This window comes from Rhagoletis pomonella, unplaced genomic scaffold (assembly GCF_013731165.1).
Source record: "Rhagoletis pomonella isolate Grant_MI unplaced genomic scaffold, Rhpom_1.0 Rhpom_scaffold_00002, whole genome shotgun sequence".
Lineage (NCBI taxonomy): Eukaryota > Metazoa > Arthropoda > Insecta > Diptera > Tephritidae > Rhagoletis > Rhagoletis pomonella.
Genome location: NW_023458556.1, coordinates 69,511,106 through 69,532,421, shown reverse-complemented (window position 1 = coordinate 69,532,421; position 21,316 = coordinate 69,511,106). Strand labels below are relative to the sequence as shown.

Sequence of the window (21,316 nt, the reverse complement as noted above, 5' to 3'; positions counted from 1 at the left end):
TAGCATGTGTTCCGTATTATTAAGTCTGAACTTTTAATCTTAGTAATCGTAGTTTCAAACTTTATACAAAATTTAGAAACACTTTAACGAAATTTAAAACTTTTTAATTTGAATTTTTAGAATATTTTTAGGTATGCAGTTTTATATCCCGTGAAATTTTAGTAAAAATGCTTAGCAGCTCAGCGTTGATTTTATATTTATGTCGACATTTTAGGTTTAGGTTAATTTCGGGCAATTGAGCGTAAGTACGAAATGCTATAACAAACGTGAAGAAACTGCGACGAACACAATAACGTTAAATTAATAGTACACTTTATATATTTAGTAGTTAAAATTTAAATGTTCTTCATTCTCTTGGCAGTTTGATAGTTTCCACTAACTTGCCCGGAAAAATAATTCGAGCGATCTCAGGCTAGTGGCTCTCAACAGCACGAGAACCAACAAAATGAGGAGTTTCTGTGCAAAAAACTAGACATAATATGCATTTCATTCATTACTAGTTATATATAAGACTAATAATTGTAGAGCGTTCTTGCAAAAACAAAGCAAATTTAACGGTTGGGAGGGATCAGTGACTTATTTTCAATTATACAAGTTATGTATAACACAAAGAAATACTGTTGTAGCAAGGCGAACTTATACAAGGTGGTGTTGGCAGAACAATAAAATATTTACCCCGGTACCTCTAAATGTCAAAATGATATGTTTGTCGTACATTCTAATGTGCGCATAATTTGTTATTGTAGTTTTTGTTTCTGCTCTATCGATATCACCCTGAATGAATTCGCTTTGTGTTGTTTGTGTCAGACACGAAGGTTGTGCACACTTTCAAGTTAGTAAAAAATCTGATGTTTTCCAAAAACACCTCACAGCCGAGATATCTACAAAAATAACGTTAAACAGAATCTGACGAAAACAGCAAAGAAGAATATTTTTCACTTATAACTAGGATTGCCAACCGTACTATAATATATAGTATTGTACTATTTTTCGGTCTGCGTCTATATACTGTTGAAAAAAAAAATATAGTACGCAAAAATACTATATTTCTTGAATTATAAAAATAAATATATTTCAGTAAATTGTAAGATAATATGTGTATTAAAATGGACGATCTTTATACTGAAATACCAATATTAAAAGAAATATTCTTCAAAATAAAATGTCTTGGTGAGTTTATGAATAGAAACATAGATCAAAAATGGAAACATTTTTAAAAATACTGATAATGAATTACCAAATTTACTTAAAATTATTTCATTTCTACTCTCTATTCTTGCTACTTCGGCATTCACTGGAAGAGTTTTTTCAGTTATGGATGTGAAATGGCGAGATGAGAGAAATGAAGCTACTATCTCACTAATAAAAAATTAACTTTTGATTTATATTAATTTAAATATTGATTGTTATAAAGCATACAACACTTTCGTGGTTAACAAAAAATTGTCAAAAACTAATATATTGAGAAAAAGATTTTTACTTACTTTGTTCTTTTAAATAAAATACTATATATATTGGAAGTGTACTATATTTTTTCAGTTTTTTATTGAAAAAGTACTATAAATATCTTACAAAATGTTGGCAACCCTACTTATAACCGCAATGAACACAAAAAAACAGATGTATGTATGTAGAAAAAAATTCACCAATTTTTTCACTCTGCAAAAAATACGGGTTCTGGAGAGAAGTAAATGGTCTGAACTTTAGCGATTTATAGCGATTTTCACGTTATCGAGTTTGTCAATGTACGTGCATTAGGGTTAGGGATGTTAATTTTTTCGCTTTTTACGATCCCGGGATTTTCGGGATGTCGTATTTACAATCCCGGAATCCCGGGATTAGTCCCGGGATTTAGATATTAATTTCTTTTCAACAACTTAAATCGAAAAAATTGCTTCCGTATTGTTTGACAAGCTCTCCTACCATAAAATAAACAATAAATAGATGGGTTTGAAACCTACTTTTTTATTTAAAGAAGCGTTTTTATTTTTTCTCTCTGACGTCAAGATTTATTTTAAAGGACTTTCTAATTTCAAAGATATGATTAATTCCAAAAGTTATTTTAAAAATTTCAATGCAATATATGTAGAGCAAAAATGTGGGTACCAAATGCAAGAGGAATTTTCTTTAGAAATTGAAATAATTGCAATTTTTTGGATTCACAAGGACGAATAGGTAATTTTATAAGCTGATTAAGTTAGAAGGACGAAATTCGAGAATGTTATTGAGTTTATATAAGTCCTTAACATATAATAATAATAATAAAAATAATAGATTGGCGCTTATACATATGTTAGTGTTTGGCTGATCTTCTTCTCCGGTTTGTGGCGTGCGTCTTGATGTTGTCACACAAAGGGGAGAGACATACAGTTTTACGCCGACTGTTTGCGATGTTGCTTTGGCCAGGATTTGAACCCCGGGCTATGTGGAGTGGAAGCGCGCACTGCGGCCGCCTTATCATACAATTTTTTCAAAAATAAATATTGCGAAATTTAAAGGATCAAACTTTAAAAGGTCATTTTCAATACTTACCAGTCCTTATGCACCAAATGTTTAAATTCTTCAGAATTTCCTTTTTTTAAATATTTAATATAGCTCGGTGTTATATGTATAATTGGACATTTATAATAAAATATTATTTGTTAAATAAAAAATAGAAATATAGCCAATACTGGTCAAGAAAAGTAGTTTCTATTATTTTCACCAGTGCAAATTACAAATCCTGAAAATCCCGGGATTATTTGCCAAGAATACCGGAATTTTTGGGGCCTCAAACATTCAAACAAAGGCGGAATTTTATGCTCTCACCCTCTAGGATTGTTCTATACCAAAAAAATGTACTCAAAACGCTCCAAGTTTTCCAAGTATTTTATATGGGAAAAAATACAACTTTTCGTAGAAATGGCACAGAATTCTTCGAAATCAATATTTTTCGATCAAAAAACTCTGCTTCTCTTCTGAAGATTCCCAATAAAAATACCCAATCATTTATATAAAAACTGTCCGCCAAAACCCCCAGAAAATGCCAGAAAATGCCATGGAGGATAAATAAAAAATCTTTAGTATTAAAAATGGTAAAGTAATTAATTGGTTATTGTTATTGGCAGTCTCTGAAGCGAAAATGCGATGGAGGATAAATAAAAAATCTTTAGTATTAAAAAATTATTAAATAATTCATTGGTTATTGTTATTTGAAGTCTCCTGAAGAGAACCAAAGTTTTCCGATCGAAAATATTGATTTTCAAGAATTCCGTACCATTTCTACGAAAAGTTGTTTTTCCACATATAAAATACATGGAAAACTTTGAGCGCTTTGAGCGACCTCTAAATATTTTTTGATTTCAAAATAAAAAATAGGGGTATTATTATTTCGATATAGAACAATCGTAGGGGGTGAGAGCATTAAAATTCCGACTTTACTTATTTTGGACCACCCTAATGTGCAGTGTTGAGTTTTTCATTTAAAATCAACTGAAGAATGTTTAGTACAACATTTGTTTCGAGCGGCTGTCAGAAACATTAACTCATTGCCGCGTTCTGTAGTAAGTGGCCAATGGCGAAACGAGAACTGTTATTTTTTCGCTGACAATTTAGGAGTAAATTAAAAAATGCTTATTTACTTGTCGTCCTCGTAGACGTTATGATACACGTAATTATTGTTTTCTCTGTTACGCATGATTAAATGTCATTTCAATCAACAACAGTAGTCACCATCAGACAGCAATGAAATTGCTTTTTTCACCGTTCGCGTCCACTTCCCCTCCCGTAACAAAACTGACCTTACAACTGTTGCCTGTTTTGAACCCACCCCACTAACTATCAACTTAATGTGTAAGAGATATAAACACCAATAAACATATCCATTGGCGGAAATCAAACAAAACTATTAAGCACTTAAGGCCTCTCGCAATGCTAATGGACAATACCAAGTATATTTGGGGCATTTACTTGTAAGGCCAGTATGCAGCTCTCAAGAAAACGGTCAAGAAAAAAATTGGCATTATTTGGCATATATTTCTGTTGCAGGCATGGGTTGCCTTGTGCTCTTTTTTCGCAAAAAACTTTTGAAAACCGTAGTAGAAAGCGTAGCAAATTTCTTAGGGATTTGTTATCGGGTAAATTTAAAAAAAAAAACCATATTTCTCTAAATTTTTTAAATTTTGACCATCGATGATTTCTACAATTTCTAAATATGGATATATACAATCGCTGTTTAGCAAAAAAATTTTTTTTTTAAAGAAATTTTAGGAAAATGGGAGTGGCACCGCCCAATTATATGATATATGCGTATCTCAAACACTACTTGACCGATCTCGACCAAATTTGGTTTAGCCTCCTTAAGTACCGTCTTGAATATTTTGGAAATCGGAAAAAACCTACTCCTCCTCAAATATAGCTAGCTTTGAGTTTTTTGAAATTGCCGTTACGTTAGTGGAGGTCGTATTTTTTGTCCGGTTTCAAAAGTTTTCAATACTTCGCTTAAGAAGCCTAAGCGCAATGGTTGCGATCGGTCAAGTAGTTTTTGAGATATACATATATGATATAAGTGGGCGGTGCCACCCCCATTTTCCTAAAATTTCTTGAAATACCACTTTTTTGGTATGTATCAATTCTGAAAATATACTGATGAACTGCTTAGCCACACTGCTCCAAAAATCTGAAATTCCGGTACATACACACATATAAATTCAAGGCCGTATTTAAGAAAATGCGCCTAAATTCGACAATTTTTATGCGATTGCAATAAATGAGGTATCAGTTTATTTGAAAATAGATTTAGTTTTAGATACTACTCTATATTTTGAAATTTTAGAAATCATCGATGGTCAAAATTTCAAAAATTAAGAGAAATATGGGGTTTTTTCAATTTTATAGATAAAAAATCCCAACAAGCCTAGTTCGACAATATACATATTATTATATACCATTTTAAAGGCCTATATATTCTCTTCTCAGATCATTTTCGATCTTTGAAATCGAATCAGAAATAGTCATTCAAAAACTCATAAATCTACAAAATCGTATTTTCTGTCCTAAATCCAATTTCAAAAAAAAAAATTTTCTAATAGGCACCCTAATGTATGTTGTTTATACATATTAAATAATGCAATTATTTATTCATTTATTAATATATGCAATTATGATATTCTCAATGGCTAGCATTAAATTATAATAACACGACAGCTCAAATCGGTATATTGAGTAAAACCAAATGCAAGTGATAGTTTTAGGTGTCAGTAATACTACTTTCATGGCATTTTTCTAGTTTAGCTCAAATAAGGAATATATCCTTGATTGAAATCTTGCCCACAATTTATTGCTTAATTAGGTTAAGTCCTTGAAAAGTATTCTTGGAAAATACTCATATAAAGGTTTTTGATACGAGGAATTCATTTTTGATGTTTATTTTTATTAGCTATGCGCTAGATGGCGCTGTATACAAAATTTTATTGAATTTCATTGAGTTTTTTTTTTTCAAATAAATATTAAAATTAGATGTATTTTCAAAAAAAAAAATCACTCGCCATGTGAAATTTACATTTACTTTTAAGCACCGCAATCAATATTTTAAACCGAAATAAATTTATTCATTGTAGATATTTTGTTTTATTCTGTTATCTTCTATTTTACCAAACTTTCCTTCTTCTTCGCTTTTTATCTCGATTATCAAAATCATCGCCATATTTATTTTATTACTCTCGCTTGAGACTGTAATTTTGCTATTTGACAGTTCTAAAAGTTTTAGTCTAAAAATCGCTGGAACAACTGGTTTGAGCAATTATTTTATTTTGTGGGTTTTCCATAACAGCAATTTATGACTTTCTTTGGTGTTTTAATTGAAAAGTGGTTGATTTTGAAAGAAAATATCAATATTATTGTTGGATATTTGTTGGTGGATAATGGCTACGGTGATGGCCTAAATGCATGCAATGACAGTGATTTTGAAAAACAAAATAAAAAGCAAAAAAGAAGGAAAGTTTGAAGAAAAAGTAGACAAAAGAATGAAACCAAATACAATAAAAAAATGCATTAATGTTTAAAATATTAATTGCGGTGTTTGAAATTACATCGCGACTGAACTTTTTAATAAAGACCGAATTTGGATATTTATTTGAAAAAAAAAACTATGAAAATCTAATAATAAAGGAACATTTAAAATGAATTCCTCTTATCAAAAAATCCGTATATACGTTTTTTACAAAAATAGATCTTCCTTATTTGAGCTAAACTCGAAAAAATCCATTGACATCTAAAACTATCACTAGCATTTGGTTTTACTCAATACCGATACTTTCGTCAAGTTGCAAACTAAAAAATTCACAAGTTTTCAAACTTCTTATAAGTTCGTTCTCGACTGCCTCTAAAATCGCGTTGATTCGCTCTTTCAGAGTGTGATTGTGAAGTTCCAAAGAATAAGTAACATATACACGTGCGTGAAGCTGCTGCGCTTGTTACGAGAACAGCTCAGCCAGCAAAAAATCCGAAAGTTAATCCGAAAACGAGAAGACGGTTGGATGAAATGCGAATTAGGTCTACAAAAGTACCGAAAATGGTTGTGAAAAGGCTACGTTTTTGACTTTTTATCTGAAAATTTTCTGATTCAATTTTTCGTTGACAAAACGTACTGGGGCACTAGGCTTAAGAGCGAAATACACCACACAAGCGGCTTAACAAACAAAGCGAAATATCCCTTTGCTGCAAGCCATTTGTGTTGTGTATGGGGTTTTGACGAGCCGCCGAAGGTAATTTTAATAAAAATCAAAATGTTTTGATTTTCTGGCCGCCATGTTGAAGTTTGATCAAAACGCTTGCGTTGTAATGTTGTTGTTATATAGAATGTTTTAAGAATTTTCCCGCACCTCTAGTATACTCTAGCCACTAGCGACACCCCAGGCATACTCTCCAGGCACCCACTTTCGGGAGACCCTGGGCTAAATACCAAAAAATTCTGAATAAAAGGTTTGAAATTTTGGTGAAAATTTGTTGAGTTTTTATAACTTTTGTACAAAGTTAGAAATGTGGATTTATATTGCGTTTGTTGTATAACTAGCTAGACTTTTATACAAAAATATTTTGGGTATTCAAGGAAACGCGTAAATGCTCGTAACCGCGTAAACCGTAAGTAATAGGTAAAGTATGCAAACCTTCCATATATACATAGATATGCATGTGTTTTACTATAAGCGATAGTCATAACCAGGCATGGGCAGAGAACGAGCACACGCTCAAAGAGCGCAATCATCGTGTGTACGTATACAAGCAAGAGCGTAACGATGAGAACGCGATAGCATGCAAAATGAATTAGGCACACTAACACATTCTCAATTTTAGCTAACGCTTGTTTGTGGTAGTGCCCACCTCTGGTAGTGCCCACCTCTGGTAACTATGTTCCAGGAAAGCCTCGAACTGCCAGCGTGGCCTACGCAAGTGCGCCGTCCTCCTAATTTCGCGCAACTGCAGCACATTTTAACCAACTGTTGCACGGGCTGCCTAATTACCGCATAAGTTTCCAAGTGCCAATTAATTGCCAGTTTGGATAGAGAATTAGCGAGCTGTCGCGATGCCGCAGCCGGCCTGCACTTTGCGTGCACTTGCAGTGTTTATCAGGCGCTGCCGACCGACCAATCTACCGTCAAACAAAATATAGATGACATGTTGCAATCGCAGTACAATAACAATGCTAAAATACACACTTTAAAATCGATTATTGATGGCAAAATTTTGTGTTGCGTGTCAGAATTTACTGCTGTTCGGCCAGGTTATATGAATACTAAGCAAGAGGAGCCGGAACAATTGCAATCCATGTAACGTCTGGCGAGCTGCAGCTAAGCGCATGGACACGTGATGGATGGGAGATGACAGTTGGTGCAGTTTTTGACTGCAGCACGCTCAGTTGCTGCTACAGAATTACACCTCGACGATTGAACCCAATTTTGTTGGTTCGAAATTTGAAAATGTCTCATGCAAATTTTATAAGGGTTGCAAGGGCTGAGAGGCTTTTGTGGATCAGCAAGTTGCACGAATGCGTACGGCATACGACTTTTTGCAGGTAAGTATACACATATGCACATTAGGGTGGTCCGAAAACAAGTAAACTCCGAATTTTAATGCTCTCCCCCTAGGATTGGTTTATACCGAAAAAATATGCTCGTTCTTTTATTTTAAAATCAAAAAATATCCATGTATTTTGTAGGGGGAAAAAACAGTGCGCGGTCCCACTCCGCAGGGCCTGGGTTCAAGTCTCCTACGCTTTGTGTGGCAACATCAAGGCGCACGCTATAAATCGGAGGAGAAGCTCGGCCAAACACTAACATATGTGTAAGCGCCAATATATTATTTATTATTATTAAAAACAAAAAAAAAACAATTTTCCGTAGGAATGGTATAGAATTCATGGCAATCAATATTTATTATCGAAACACTCTGTTACTCTTCAGCAGACTTCGAATAATAATACCAATTGATTTATTTAACCATTTTTTCATAGTTTATAAAGGTTTGCCAAAAACCATAAGAAATGCAATGGGGAACCCATAAAAAATCGTTAGTATTTTGAAATGGTTAAAGAAACATTTGGGTATTACCATTGGTGATTTCCTGAAGATAAACCGAGTTTTCCGATTAAAAAATAAAGAGTTTCAGAATTATATACTAGTATTTCGAGGAAAAAGTGTTTTCCCCCAAATAAAACACATGGAAAACTTTGAGGGCTTTGAGCGACCTCTATATATTTTTTTGATTTCAAAAAAAGAGGTATATTTTTTCGGTATAAAATAATCCTAGGGGCTGAGAACATTATAATTCCGACTTTACTTTTTTTCTTACCACCCTAATGTAAATACCTACGTATGCATGAATATATACAATACTAGGTATGTGAATACAGCGAGCTCATTAAGTGCCTGGCCCCTCAGGCTTGCGGACATAATGTGACGACTTCTGTGAGTGAACCTCACTGGTCTTGCTGCACAGGTTCGCCAACGCTCAATTTTCGGAGATGTAATTTTTGCAAGTGCCTACTGGAACGCCCGCTCGTTTGGGTTAGAGTCCGCTTTAGATGCGGCCACTTACTTGTCTCACTTTAGGTTACGTAACGTGTGTTCTTACACGAGAATGCAACTCAAAGTTTCAACAGCAACGAAAAAGCACTTCACAATGCCAAGCACTCAATGACGGAAGTCAAACGCTGCGATATTGGCTCATTATTGACTGCTGAAGGTGCCTGTGCTGATGCTTCTGATTTTTACACCAGCGTTTCTGCATTTAAGTTATTTACTTTCATTTCTTTCACTACTTAAATACTTCATTCTTCCGCTGTCAATCACTCACCTCTGCCGCTGCGTCCCACAAAGCGCAGATCATTAAACTTGGCCACATGATCCTTCATCACCGCCGTGCAGTTCCTCAGTTCAGCGCAGCAATTCTCGTCGTTTCCAGCCCGTATCGTCACCAGTGTGCCGTCGCCGACTTCCACGAGTGCCACTACTTTGAAGGAGTTGGGCAACGTTTTATTGGAGCGCCAATGCGGGGGTAATTTAGAGCACAAGAAATATGGATTGCTGGTACGAACTGAAAGATGAGAGATGTGTCGCTATGTTAGTTGTTCTTTTAAGTGTGGGAATAGAGTTAATTAATTATTAATAATTTGCATTACTATGATTTAATTACAGTTTGAGTGGTGGTTAAAATGCAGTTGACAACCGTTGTATAAGGCGGCAATATTAATTAGCTAGCCATCGTTCGTCATTGATTTATGTGTAACTCTTATTTTAGCTATTTATTACAAAGAGCTGGCTAAATTCATACTACATATGTATGAACATAAGTATATGTCAGTATGAATACCGCAGACGATTTAACCGTGAGCTGTATGAGTCTTACAGTATGAGCTTTACAAAGGTATAGACGTAGGGCAGCGTATTAAAATACAGTGGTTCCGCTGGCTAAGCTGGTTCGAATGGACAGAGACGCTCCAGCCTTGAAAGTATTTAACATGGGTAACAAGAAAGAGGAAGGCCTCCTCTGAGTTGGAAAAAACAGGTGGCTTTTCCAATTGGCGTCAGTTGGCACAGGAGAGAATCGACTGGCGTGCTGTTTTGGACTGGGCGACTACAGCGCCCACAAAGAAGAGAAGAAGAAGAGTATATATATTATTCTAAAACAAGGCGCTTATTCCCAGCGATCTACAAATCGTACAGAGATACATTAAATTTAATTGCTCGATCTGAAACTTGGCACAAACTTTTCAGATTTAAGATTCAATGAACCACTTTCGAAATATTTGCGTCGAAAGATTTTAAATTTTTTACATTGAGCAAAGCATTGCTACGTTCATTTCGATATGCAGCATCTCATCGGGATATAAGAGAATGAAAAATTGTTAAATTTAATAGTGATGGAAAACTATCAATGGGGCTATCGATGGTATCGATGGTTTCATTTTTCCGCCACTATCGAATTTTTCTAAACACTATCGATAGTTGTATGTTGTTCACATTGTTGGAATTGGACTATAAAAGACGCACATGCCTACGTATATATGTATGTTGTGAACTGCTTTGTCTGTAAACATGTTCTTCATAGTTTTTGTTATAAAATATGTTATTGAAATACATACACGATCTCATTTTGTTTTACACAAGTAATTTTTGTGTAAATAAATAATCTTTATGGCTTTTGTAGTTACAAAATGAGTTATTTAAGAATAAGATTTTTTCCTGGCTGCTGTTGTCTTATATAGTAAAAGAAGAAACGAAGAAATTTACAGGCGATGGAATCTGTCATATCACTTGCCAAATTTTTCTAGGACCATAAAAAAAGGATTCAAATTTTCATAATTACAAAATGTTGTGCCCAGTTTTAAAAATCAATTTTTAACTTGTCAGGCCGTTAAAATTTAAAATGGCACAATTTTTTAGAAGATTGTGCTATTTTAAATTTTAAGTTTGATACATTTTGATATTGGTTGGTAACACCGGGCATTAGTGTTATATCTCAACATATGTAAGAAAGCTTTCGATAGTATCGATAGTATCGAATATTTTGCACTATCACTATCGAAACAATCGAATGTATATACTATCGATAGTTTTCTAACACTACGATTTAATCGCTTTCGTCCCTGTTTTTGTTTCATATCGAGCAAAGCATTGCTACGTTCGTGCAAATGTAAGCAGCGATACAGCGGAAGATCTGCAAAACAAAATTTTGCTCTTGTCTCTGTACACACATCCATAACATGTAAATTTATTTTAAATTTTGTATCATTTCAAAATGTTGGAATCTGATTGTTTCAGTTTTCTATTGCGGGTTAGAGAAAGCCGAGACCTCTCGCCAGACTCAAAAATTAAGCTATTTGAACCTCAGCCTGGTGTTATTAATCAAAACCACTTGAAGGTTCGATCAATTTTGTGTCCAAAAAATAAGCACTGTACGGTAGTTAATAAAGAAATTGTTAATATGTTGTCCGTAGAAGAAAATGTTTACTATGGCGTCGCTATCTACTGACGTTTCTGAATTTCCACAGGAGCAAGTAGGAGTAGGGGAGTTGCGAAGTTAATCCGCAACTTAAATATATACATATGAAGGGTTAGTTAATTGTCTCGCCTAATAGTTAAAGAACTACAATATAATTGTTTGGATGCCGTATGTTTATATAAAGGGTTAGTTAATGGACTTTAAACATGTGATTCACAAGGAAAATAAATTTTACTACCCCATACAAATTAACAGCCCCGCAAATCAACGTTGTTTAAACGTCGCCAATTCAAAATTATGGGAGCGTTCGCAATAACAATAAAAAAGTCGTAAGATCAGACCCTAGCAAGAGGATTGCTTTACTAGGATTGTTCGACTTTACTAGGAAGTCGACTTCCGACTTTTCGATCGACTCTGTAGCGTCGACTTTAAAAGTCGACCGATCGACGAAGAAAAGCCGACTTTTTAATAAAAAAAAACAGTATTATTGCAGAGTATATTATTATAATATATATGTTATAAATATAAGGTTTAAAATATGCCAATAATATCATGATTTTCAAGTGGTCTTTAGAAGAATATGTAATTCTTCACTTCAATGCTGCGTAAGATACAACCATGATTCAATTATTAAAGATTTTGTAAGTAGCTTTTTTTTTTAAATTTGACACTCCCACCCACAGGGATGGTTTTTGGAAGCAAGGGGAAAAGGGGAAGAATTCAATCACACTTCCTAGAAACGTAGCTAAATTCCACAAAAATGTGGGGATAATAGTGCATGGTGGTATTTTAAAACAAAAACGAATTTGATTTAATTGTTTCATTTAAGCCAGCTTATTTAAATCGAATATAACCCCAGATTGTTATTAAAAATAAATATTTCTATGTACATATATGTACTATACCAAAGTTGCGTACGTCAGATGGAGCATAACTCGAGAATGGATGGTCCAATTTGAACTATTTTTTGTTGTTGTATTTGTTTGCCTGTTGTATATGTTTGTATGTATTTGTTAGTTAAAAAATTATGGAATTTTGGTTAACAAAAAAACGACAAATAAAAACATTTGGAGCTTACGTTTCTTTCGCGGTTATGGCTCGATTGCTTCGAATATGGTAATTCGAATTCTGCAATGCACGAAATCAAACTTGAAAATTTCATTAATCATTTAACAAAAAATTTCCTCTGGTGAAGACCAAAACGTTATAGCTTCTCTGACACTCGTTTATCTTATCTTCCTCTTTCATATATTAAATGAGCCTATTCGCAAAGAAATTAAAAGGGTGAGAAGATACCTTACCACTGGTACCTCATAAATCAAAATTGGTAAGGTTTTGGCTGAATTATTCAAGTTTTTCTTAAACCAGTCTTTGAAAGAAGTGCAAAAACAACATCAAAAATTTCATTATTATTATTCCGTAGAATTTTTTTAAATATTTTTATGTAATCTTTTTAAGCTTAAACTGTTCAGTCATCTGAGGTAATTTTTTCAAAAAATATTAAAAAAACTGTTTTTATTAATAAAAAACTCAATTTTTGGAGGTATTTTCAAATCGGTCCAGCTCACGTAAATCTTAATATTTTTGCGAGATATTTTGTAGGAAGTCTTAAAATATAATAGGTTTTATAATTCCGGTTGAAAAACAGTACCGCTTTGTTTTGTATGGGGAGTGATACAGTCTACTGTACATAAGTCGACTATGATTACTCGGCCGTCTATCATAGTAGCACAATGCTGCTAAGTGCATTTTAAAATTTTCAGGCAATAGTTTCATGCGATTATCGATTATATTTTTTGTTGTTTGTGTGAAATATTTTATTTTTATCAGTATTTTTCTTTTAATCAAAATATGTTGAAATAAAAGTGAAAACAACACACACACAAGAACGGTACTAGACTGTCTCGCTTTGATTTCGGAATTACACATTGAGAAGTTGGCTTAATGCCCATACAGAAGTATTATATCTAAATAAGCTTGAATCGATATTTAGTAATTTTGGACCACTTACTGAAAATTGTTTGCCGTACAAGAAAATTACTCAATTTAAAATAAACATTTTTTGAGGCTCTGATTTACTCACAAATTAAGAATCAGCCGTAAATTACGGTATTGTGAAAATGCTTTTATTCAAATGTACACACATAAATTTCAAAGTGAAACTAATGGAACCATTTTGCGTCCAAACTACGCATAAATACGTGTTAGTCTAAGTGCTTTCCGGGAATTCGATTTGTAAGTTGCGTTGCTATAATCCCTGTTTGGGAGCAAAGCCTTTGGAACAGAGATGGCGAGTATTGGTATAAATTTAAGTGCCACTTTATAAACATTGTTATATTTTCCCTTTAAAGTAGCCCTGGCAGATAGTGGATTGGGATTATCCACACGACTAATAATCGCGCTATTTAAATAATGCCGCATCTCAAGGACACCAGTAACACCTTGGTCGGTGTTGAAAAACTGGGTAGATGGTGAACTAAATAACTCGAAAATAGAAATCAGTTAGCTTGGAGAAACCTTCCGAATCATATGAAAAACGCCGAACTCTAATGAAAGCTTCTATTGAAGAGCGAGACCAGGATATGCTTTCAGGAAATCGCCAACGGCTCTGATACTGATTCCAGTTTTTGTACTGATCCTTTAATTGGGTGGAATCATAGACGGCCGCTGTGGTGTAGCGGTTCAACCCAACATAAAAAACAAAAAAAAAAAGTTTTTTTGTAATAGCGGTCGCCCCTCGACAGGTAATGGCAAACCTCCGAGTGTATTTCTGCCATGAAAACAGCTTCTCATAAAAATACAATCGCCGTTCGTAGTCGGCGTAAAATTGTAGGTCCCTCCCCTTGTTTGACAACATCAATGCGCACGCCACAAATCGGAGGAGAAGCCCGGCCAATCACTAACAAATGTGTAAGCACCAATTCTATTATTATTATAGTCGCAAAGAATTTCCAAAAATTTGTTTACTTTGACAATGAGATATCTCTGTGAACCACCTTCCTCGGTGAACTCAAAAATAGTGTTTAGTGCAGAGGTGGGCAGCTTCGACAGAGAATTTTTGTAGTGTGCGTGCAATTGATGTCACTGTCATGGTTGCCACAATTGGTAACTTTCTACCAAAATTGGTAACTTTTAAACTGTTTGGTAACTTGGTAACTTTTATTTCATTTTGGTAACTTTTGCAACTAAACATCTATTTGCATTACTAGAAAGAAATGATCTATGTTTTCAATGTGCGTAATTATAAATTCTCTTCGAGTTTCAGTGGCAGCACTACTGACATTTTTACAAAATTACTTTGATTAAATTAGAGTCATCTCATATTCAAATACTGGAAATATTTGAATTACAGTGGCAGCACCAAGGGCTGCACTTTTAAAACAACTTTCGAATTTTTGCGATAAATTTTGAGTTCTACCCTCTCACATTTTAATACTGGTCATCTGGTAAGGTTCATAAATCGTTTTGATTATTCCGGAAAAAAAAATGTCGCGTGCTTTTTACCGGACCCATCTACCGACATGTATTTCCACACCTACCGACATATATTTCGACGTACAGTAAATTATGAATAACCGACAAAATAGCAAAAAAAACTTAGCAATTTTCGCAATTTACTCGAAATTTTGTACAAGTCAAACGAACAGTTAAAAGCACCCGCCACTTTTTTTGTGTGCCGGTGCTATTATTCCGTGGGCCGCAGGTCCATTATCGGCACATTCCGAAGGAAAATTACACTGAAAATGGCACAACGCCGAAACCGGTTTTTCTCCAAACCAAATTTGACAAGGGATGATGGAAAATCGTTCCACATTACATCATACTCCTACCATGTCGGAAACACCAACAACGAAAATGAGAATAACGGCACCGTTCCCACGACAGCCGGTTCTACGTACCGGAATGACTCGGGTTTTACCCGACCAAGGGCTGTTGTTTCGGCGATCTAAACCCGTTTAGGTCGGCGAAGTGTCTCAGAAGTTGTTCGTCCATAGGGCTACATTCGCTACGTTTTCTTCTACTCAGGGCTGGCATCGAGTCAAACCCAGGGCCAGAAACCTACACGTGCTGTGTATGCCAGAGACGAGTACACCACAACTCCACCTCAGTCAAGTGCAATGCCTGCGAGGGGTGGAGTCACCTCAGAGTCTGCTCAGGACTACGGACACATCGGCAGTGGACCACATCGTATGTGGCCACCTGCTGCTCAAACAGAGCAGCCTCCACGGCTAACCCCAGTCCACCTGAGCAGTCCCACACAAACACCACAGCACAACAACATAACAACACAACAGACCACACCACAACCGCGACAGACCACAGAACACACACAACCGCACCACCACCCACACGCCGCCGCCAACAACTCTTGGTTCCTCCTACAATCTGCACAGTATGTCAGACCAGGATATTCCGTAATGTGACATCAGTCAAGTGCAACACCTGCCTTGGCTGGTGTTCAGGTCTGCGCACCACGCGAGATTGGACGAGGAACTTCGAGGGACCGTGTTGCGCAGCACGGTCGCAAACTTCAACTGCGACGCCACCCACCACCACCACAGGGCGGCAGCCACCTCAGCAGCGCACACAGCCAATGGCGTCACGGCCACACACATCACTCACACCCCGCATTACCACACGTCTCCCGAACCACATGAAGCTCCTTCAATTTAACTGCAACGGGCTTCAGAGCAAGATCGAGGAGATAACCGTCGTTATGGGAAGGCATGGTATACTGATAGCTGCGGTCCAAGAGACGAAGCTGCACAGAAATTCAACATTGTTGAATTGTGCCGGGTACAACGTGCACCGTCGAGATCGCGAGCGGGACAATGGTGGTGGCTTAGCGTTCATCACGCACCACACCGTGCAGTATCGTCTTATCGAAGCAGACATCGACCGCAGGGATACCACCCTAGAATGTCAGGGCATCGCTATCCGGTCAGGCGATGTCGAGCTCGAAATATTTAACATATACATACCCCCTGTCACCTGCTGCCCGGCAGGATATCACCCTGATATAGGTGCGCTCCTCAGAGGTGAAAACCGAATGGTAGTAGGTGACTTTAATGCGCGCCACGATCTTTGGCACTCAAGCCTGTCAAACGATCGTAGGGGAACCGATTTGGCTGAGCAGATAGACGATTCGACATTCTGCGCAATGCGACCTATGCTGACTTTGGCATCAGACCATCTGCCCATAGTCATCTCGATCGATAAACCAACCGACTTTGCTTCCGCGGAGCACCGAACATATCTCAACTTCTCCAAAGCTGATTGGAAAGGCTTCTCGGAATTTACTGAAAACACCTTCGCTGCTCTCCCCACACCAACCGACGTCCACCTTGGTGAACGTAAGTTCCGCAGGGCTGTCACTGCTGCTGCAGCCCGCTTCGTACCGGCAGGATGCATCACTGACCCACGTCCAAATTTCCCTGCCGAAGCGGCTGTCCTAGCCGATGAGCGTGACAGCCTTCGTCAGGCCCTTCCCGGTGATCCCCGTATCAGGGATCTCAACGCGGAGATTCGGCAACTAGTGAACGTACATAAGCGAAAGAAGTGGGAAGAACATCTGAAGACCTGCAACTTCACCTCTGGTGTGAGTAAGCTTTGGTCAACCGTGAGGTCACTGTCCAATCCGACGAAGCACGACGACAGAGTCAAAATTTCTTTCGGCGACCATGCTTCGGACCCGGAGCGATGCGCGATCTACTTTAGCCGGCAGTTCATACTGCATCCTCCGGTGGACAAAACCAAGCGTCGAGTGACCAGAAGGCTGCACAAACTGCCAACAAATTGTACCTCCCTTGCTTTCACTTGCGGTGAAGTTCAGGTGGCCATCGGGAAGGCGAAAGCCTCCAAAGCCATGGGTCCCGACGGAATATGCATGCTGATGCTGAAAAATTTGGGTCCTGTGGGAGTAGCGTACCCAACGGAGGTCCTCAATTTGTCTATGGCCACTCTCATCATCCCAGACATCTGGAAGGTGGGGAGAGTGGTCCCACTGCTCAAACCGGGGAAACCTGCCAACAAAGGAGATTCGTATCGACCGATAACGCTCCTTTCCCCGGTAGCGAAGACACTTGAGGCCCTGCTGCTCCCATATTTCACGAACCACCTGACCCCAGCGATGGTTTCCGTAAAGTGCACAGTACAAAAACAGCACTTAACGCCATAAACACTCAGATAATTCGTGGCCTTAACCGTAACCGTCCCTGTGAGACAACGATTCTAGTAGCGTTGGACCTGTCAAAGGCTTTTGACACTGTCAGCCATTCCACGCTATTAGAAGATATAGAGGCTTCCTCTCTCCCACAGAGGCTCAAACGGTGGTCGGCAAATTATCTGAGTGGTCGACACTCGTCGGTAATGTTTAGAGACAAATCGAGCAAACTTAGGAAAATCAAACAGGGGGTTCCACAGGGTGGTGTTCTATCCCCCCTGTTTAACTTTTATATTTCAAAGCTCCCTCAACCACCAGAGGGAGTCTCAATTGTCTCCTACGCCGACGATTGCTCGATCGTGGCGACTGGGAATGGAATTGATTACCTGTGTTCGAAAGTAAACGGGTATCTCTCCGATCTTTGTCGCTTCTTCACTGCAAAGTGTCTAGCCCTCTCCCCTACGAAATCCTCTGCGGCCCTGTTCACCACCTGGACGAAGGAGGTCAGGCTACCGCTGGGAATTCACGTCGATGATACACCAATTCCGACGGTGAATAACCCCAAAATACTCGGATTACTATTCGACAGCCTGCTCTCCTTCTCTGCGCACGCAACCGCTATTGTCAACAAAGTACAGAGCCGCAACAAAGTCCTCAAATCGCTAGCCGGCAGTACCTGGGGCAAAGACAAAAAAAACGAAGCTGGAAACATACAAGGCAATAGGCCGGCCAGTTTTAAACTACGCAGCACCAGTGTGGTCGCCGGGGACTAGTAGGACGCAGTGGATGAAGCTACAGACAGCACAAAACACCGCACTCAGGAAAGCAACCGGATGCCTCCAGATGTCACCCGAACACCACCTCCATGACGAGGCGAAAATGCTACCAATTAGGGAGCATAACATAATGCTCTGCAAGCAGTTTCTGGTTGGGAGCCACAGATGCGGCCACCCAAACAGACAGCTGCTTGTAGAGGAGCCCTCGCCTAGACACGTCAGGAGGCATCTATATGAACTGGCGGACGAAGTCCAGAGGTTCATTAAGCAGCCTCTGGACCCGTCAGCATACCGACAGGCCCTGAACGGCATTCACAGCGACTCAGTCTCGAGTTATGTAGACTCTAGACCTGTGAATGCCGTTCTAGGCACACAAACACCGGACATTAACGCGACGGAGCTCCATCTGCCTCGGGAGACAAGAACAACAATAGCCCAACTTCGCTTTGGCTACTGCAGCAGGCTGAACTCTAACCTGAGAAGGCTAAATGCGGATGTGCCGAATGAATGTCCGGCATGCGGAGAGACCCCTCACGACTCCGAAACATCTCTTCGCATGCCCGGAAAACCCCACACCCTAACGGCGCTGTCCCTGTGGACCGACCCCATAGATGCTGCACGCTTCTTGGGGCTGCCGTTGGTGGAACTCGATGACAACGACTGAGATACCAACCGATCTGGGCGGGGTTGTTGTAGCCGCTACAACAACAACAACAACAAGAATAACGGCACATGCAGTAATTAATTGAAAGAAAAATATTTTCTAATAAAAAAAATTATTATAATTGTCAATAGCGTTTTCAATGTTGATAATTTATCAAGAAAATAGATTTAAACTTCTGTGCTAGAACTGGGAGTTCTTGATAAATAATCAAAAATTTACAAATTATAAAAATATTGAATTTATTAAATGCACAGAACCGGGCTGTAAGTATATACATATTTGTTATGAAATATAGCAGTGTTATTCAGTAAATTTTTTTCTCAGTGAAGAAGTGAAAATTTTGGTAGTGAAGATTTGGTAACTTTTGGTAACTTTTCTTAAGAGATTTTGGTAGAAAAAAATGTTGGCGAGTGGCAACCATGGTCACTGTGTGCGTGCGAACAAGTCGTGCGGCTGAATACGTATACTAAGCTACCAGACCATAGTCACGACGCGCAACTCTAACCTGTTGGGTATTTAGTTGCTAATTAGTTGCTAATTAGTTACACTATTCCCGATTTAGTTGCTCATTATGTTTAAAAGATACGTGTGATCTGCTAGGTTAAGTCTTAAGCTAGCAGACCATTGCTATATCTTCGGTTCCCGATAAGATACCAGAGTTCTGAATACGGCATATTTAGTTGCTTATTAGTTGCTCATTAGTTACACTATTCCCGATTTTGTAGCTCATTACGTGTAAAAGATACACGTTTTTTTTATAAAGCTCTTCATTTTACAATTCTTCTTCTAAATATGATCCCTTAATGTCTGTTATTAGTAGGAAATGTATTTTTAGTTTAAAAATTTTTCCACTTTTAAACAGTTCATGAGTATATTTTAAAGATCTCATGTTCAAAATCAAATCTTGAATATCTTATGCGTATATTTATACAGATTCTGGTTGACACTTTTCAGTAGTTGTTTTACATGCACTTCTTAGAATGTACAGGTACAAATGTAACATATTAATTACTATTTATTATACTTACTTTGCAAAATACTTATGCACAACAAATTTAACTTATAAATTGAAATTATAAATGTTTGATTTTATGAAAAATAAAAATATATATACATGTACAGGGTGGCGCCGAATGATCTATATGGTTTAAATGGTTTATAACTTTTTTATTTATGCGATTATTATATTTTTTTTTTAAATACAGTATATTATTGGGGAATTTTTTGCAATTAGCTTTGAAAAATTATATCCTGTAAGTGATGTCCATTTTCTGCTTCGCACATACGTGCTCTTTTTGGCATATTTTCCATAACTTTTCGCAGAATTGCAGGTGTAATGGCCACGATTTCATTTCGAATGTTGGTTTGGAGTTGGAGATTGGTTCTTGGTTTGTTAACGTACACTCTTTCTTTCAAATATCCCCAAAGAAAACTGTTAAAAAGAATTCAAACCATATAGCTCATTCGGCGCCACCCAGTATTATAACCAAAAATTTGAGGTAAAATGACGATTTTTCAGCAAAAGCATTCGGCAACGTTGCTGGCAGGTCACTTCCTAAGTGTCGCACAGCGCATATACGAAATTTCAACGAATTTCTAGTACGGTTACTACTTTTGGCCGCAGCTTATATGGGGACGTCCCACTGTGCGTTGTTGCTATGGTAACTGGTAACCAATGTGTAAAATAATTTTTTTCTACTGCGGCTTTTTGTTGAGTTATACGAGTTTAAACATGCAAATTTCAGCCCTTTTCCTTAAAGTCACAAGATTTCTTAAAATTCTTATGTCATGTCACACTTATGATAGAGAATCAAAAATTGCAGTCACATAGAATATGCTCTAAGGTTTCCTCCACCAGCCCACAAAAGACTCGGGACCATTAAAGCGCATTTAAGCTCCACAGCGATACAGTCAGCCCTTTCGTTGCCTTCAAACTCTTTATGTCCTGGAACTCGTTCAAAAGAGTTTTCCAGCTGTCCACAAGCCTTGTTGCCATTGATTGAGTCTAAAACTAAAGTGATTGAGTCTAAAACTTGACTCTTGAAACTAAAAGTGCATTTCCTACTAATAATAGAGATTAAGGGCTCATATTTAGAAGAATAATGGTAAAATTAAAAGCTTTATAAAAAAAATTTCACACACGCACGTATCTTTTACACGTAATGAGCTACAAAATCGGGAATAGTGTAACTACTGAGCAACTAATAAGCAACTAAATACGCCGTTTGCCGAACT

At 37.5% G+C, this 21,316-nt stretch overlaps 1 protein-coding gene across 3 annotated transcripts in view; it reads right to left on the bottom strand.

Moving 5' to 3' along the window:
* LOC118734026 (protein lozenge) overlaps window positions 1–21,316 on the bottom strand; it is a 128,815-nt gene that overhangs the window by 83,274 nt on the left and 24,225 nt on the right. For 2 of the 3 annotated variants that reach the window (XM_036463712.1, XM_036463713.1), the window contains one exon: window positions 9,331–9,570. The exons of the other annotated variant lie outside the window; for it this stretch is intronic. In XM_036463712.1, coding sequence (XP_036319605.1) covers window positions 9,331–9,570 — 240 coding nt within the window. The remainder of the gene's footprint in view (window positions 1–9,330; window positions 9,571–21,316) is intronic. 3 annotated transcript variants of the gene reach the window in all.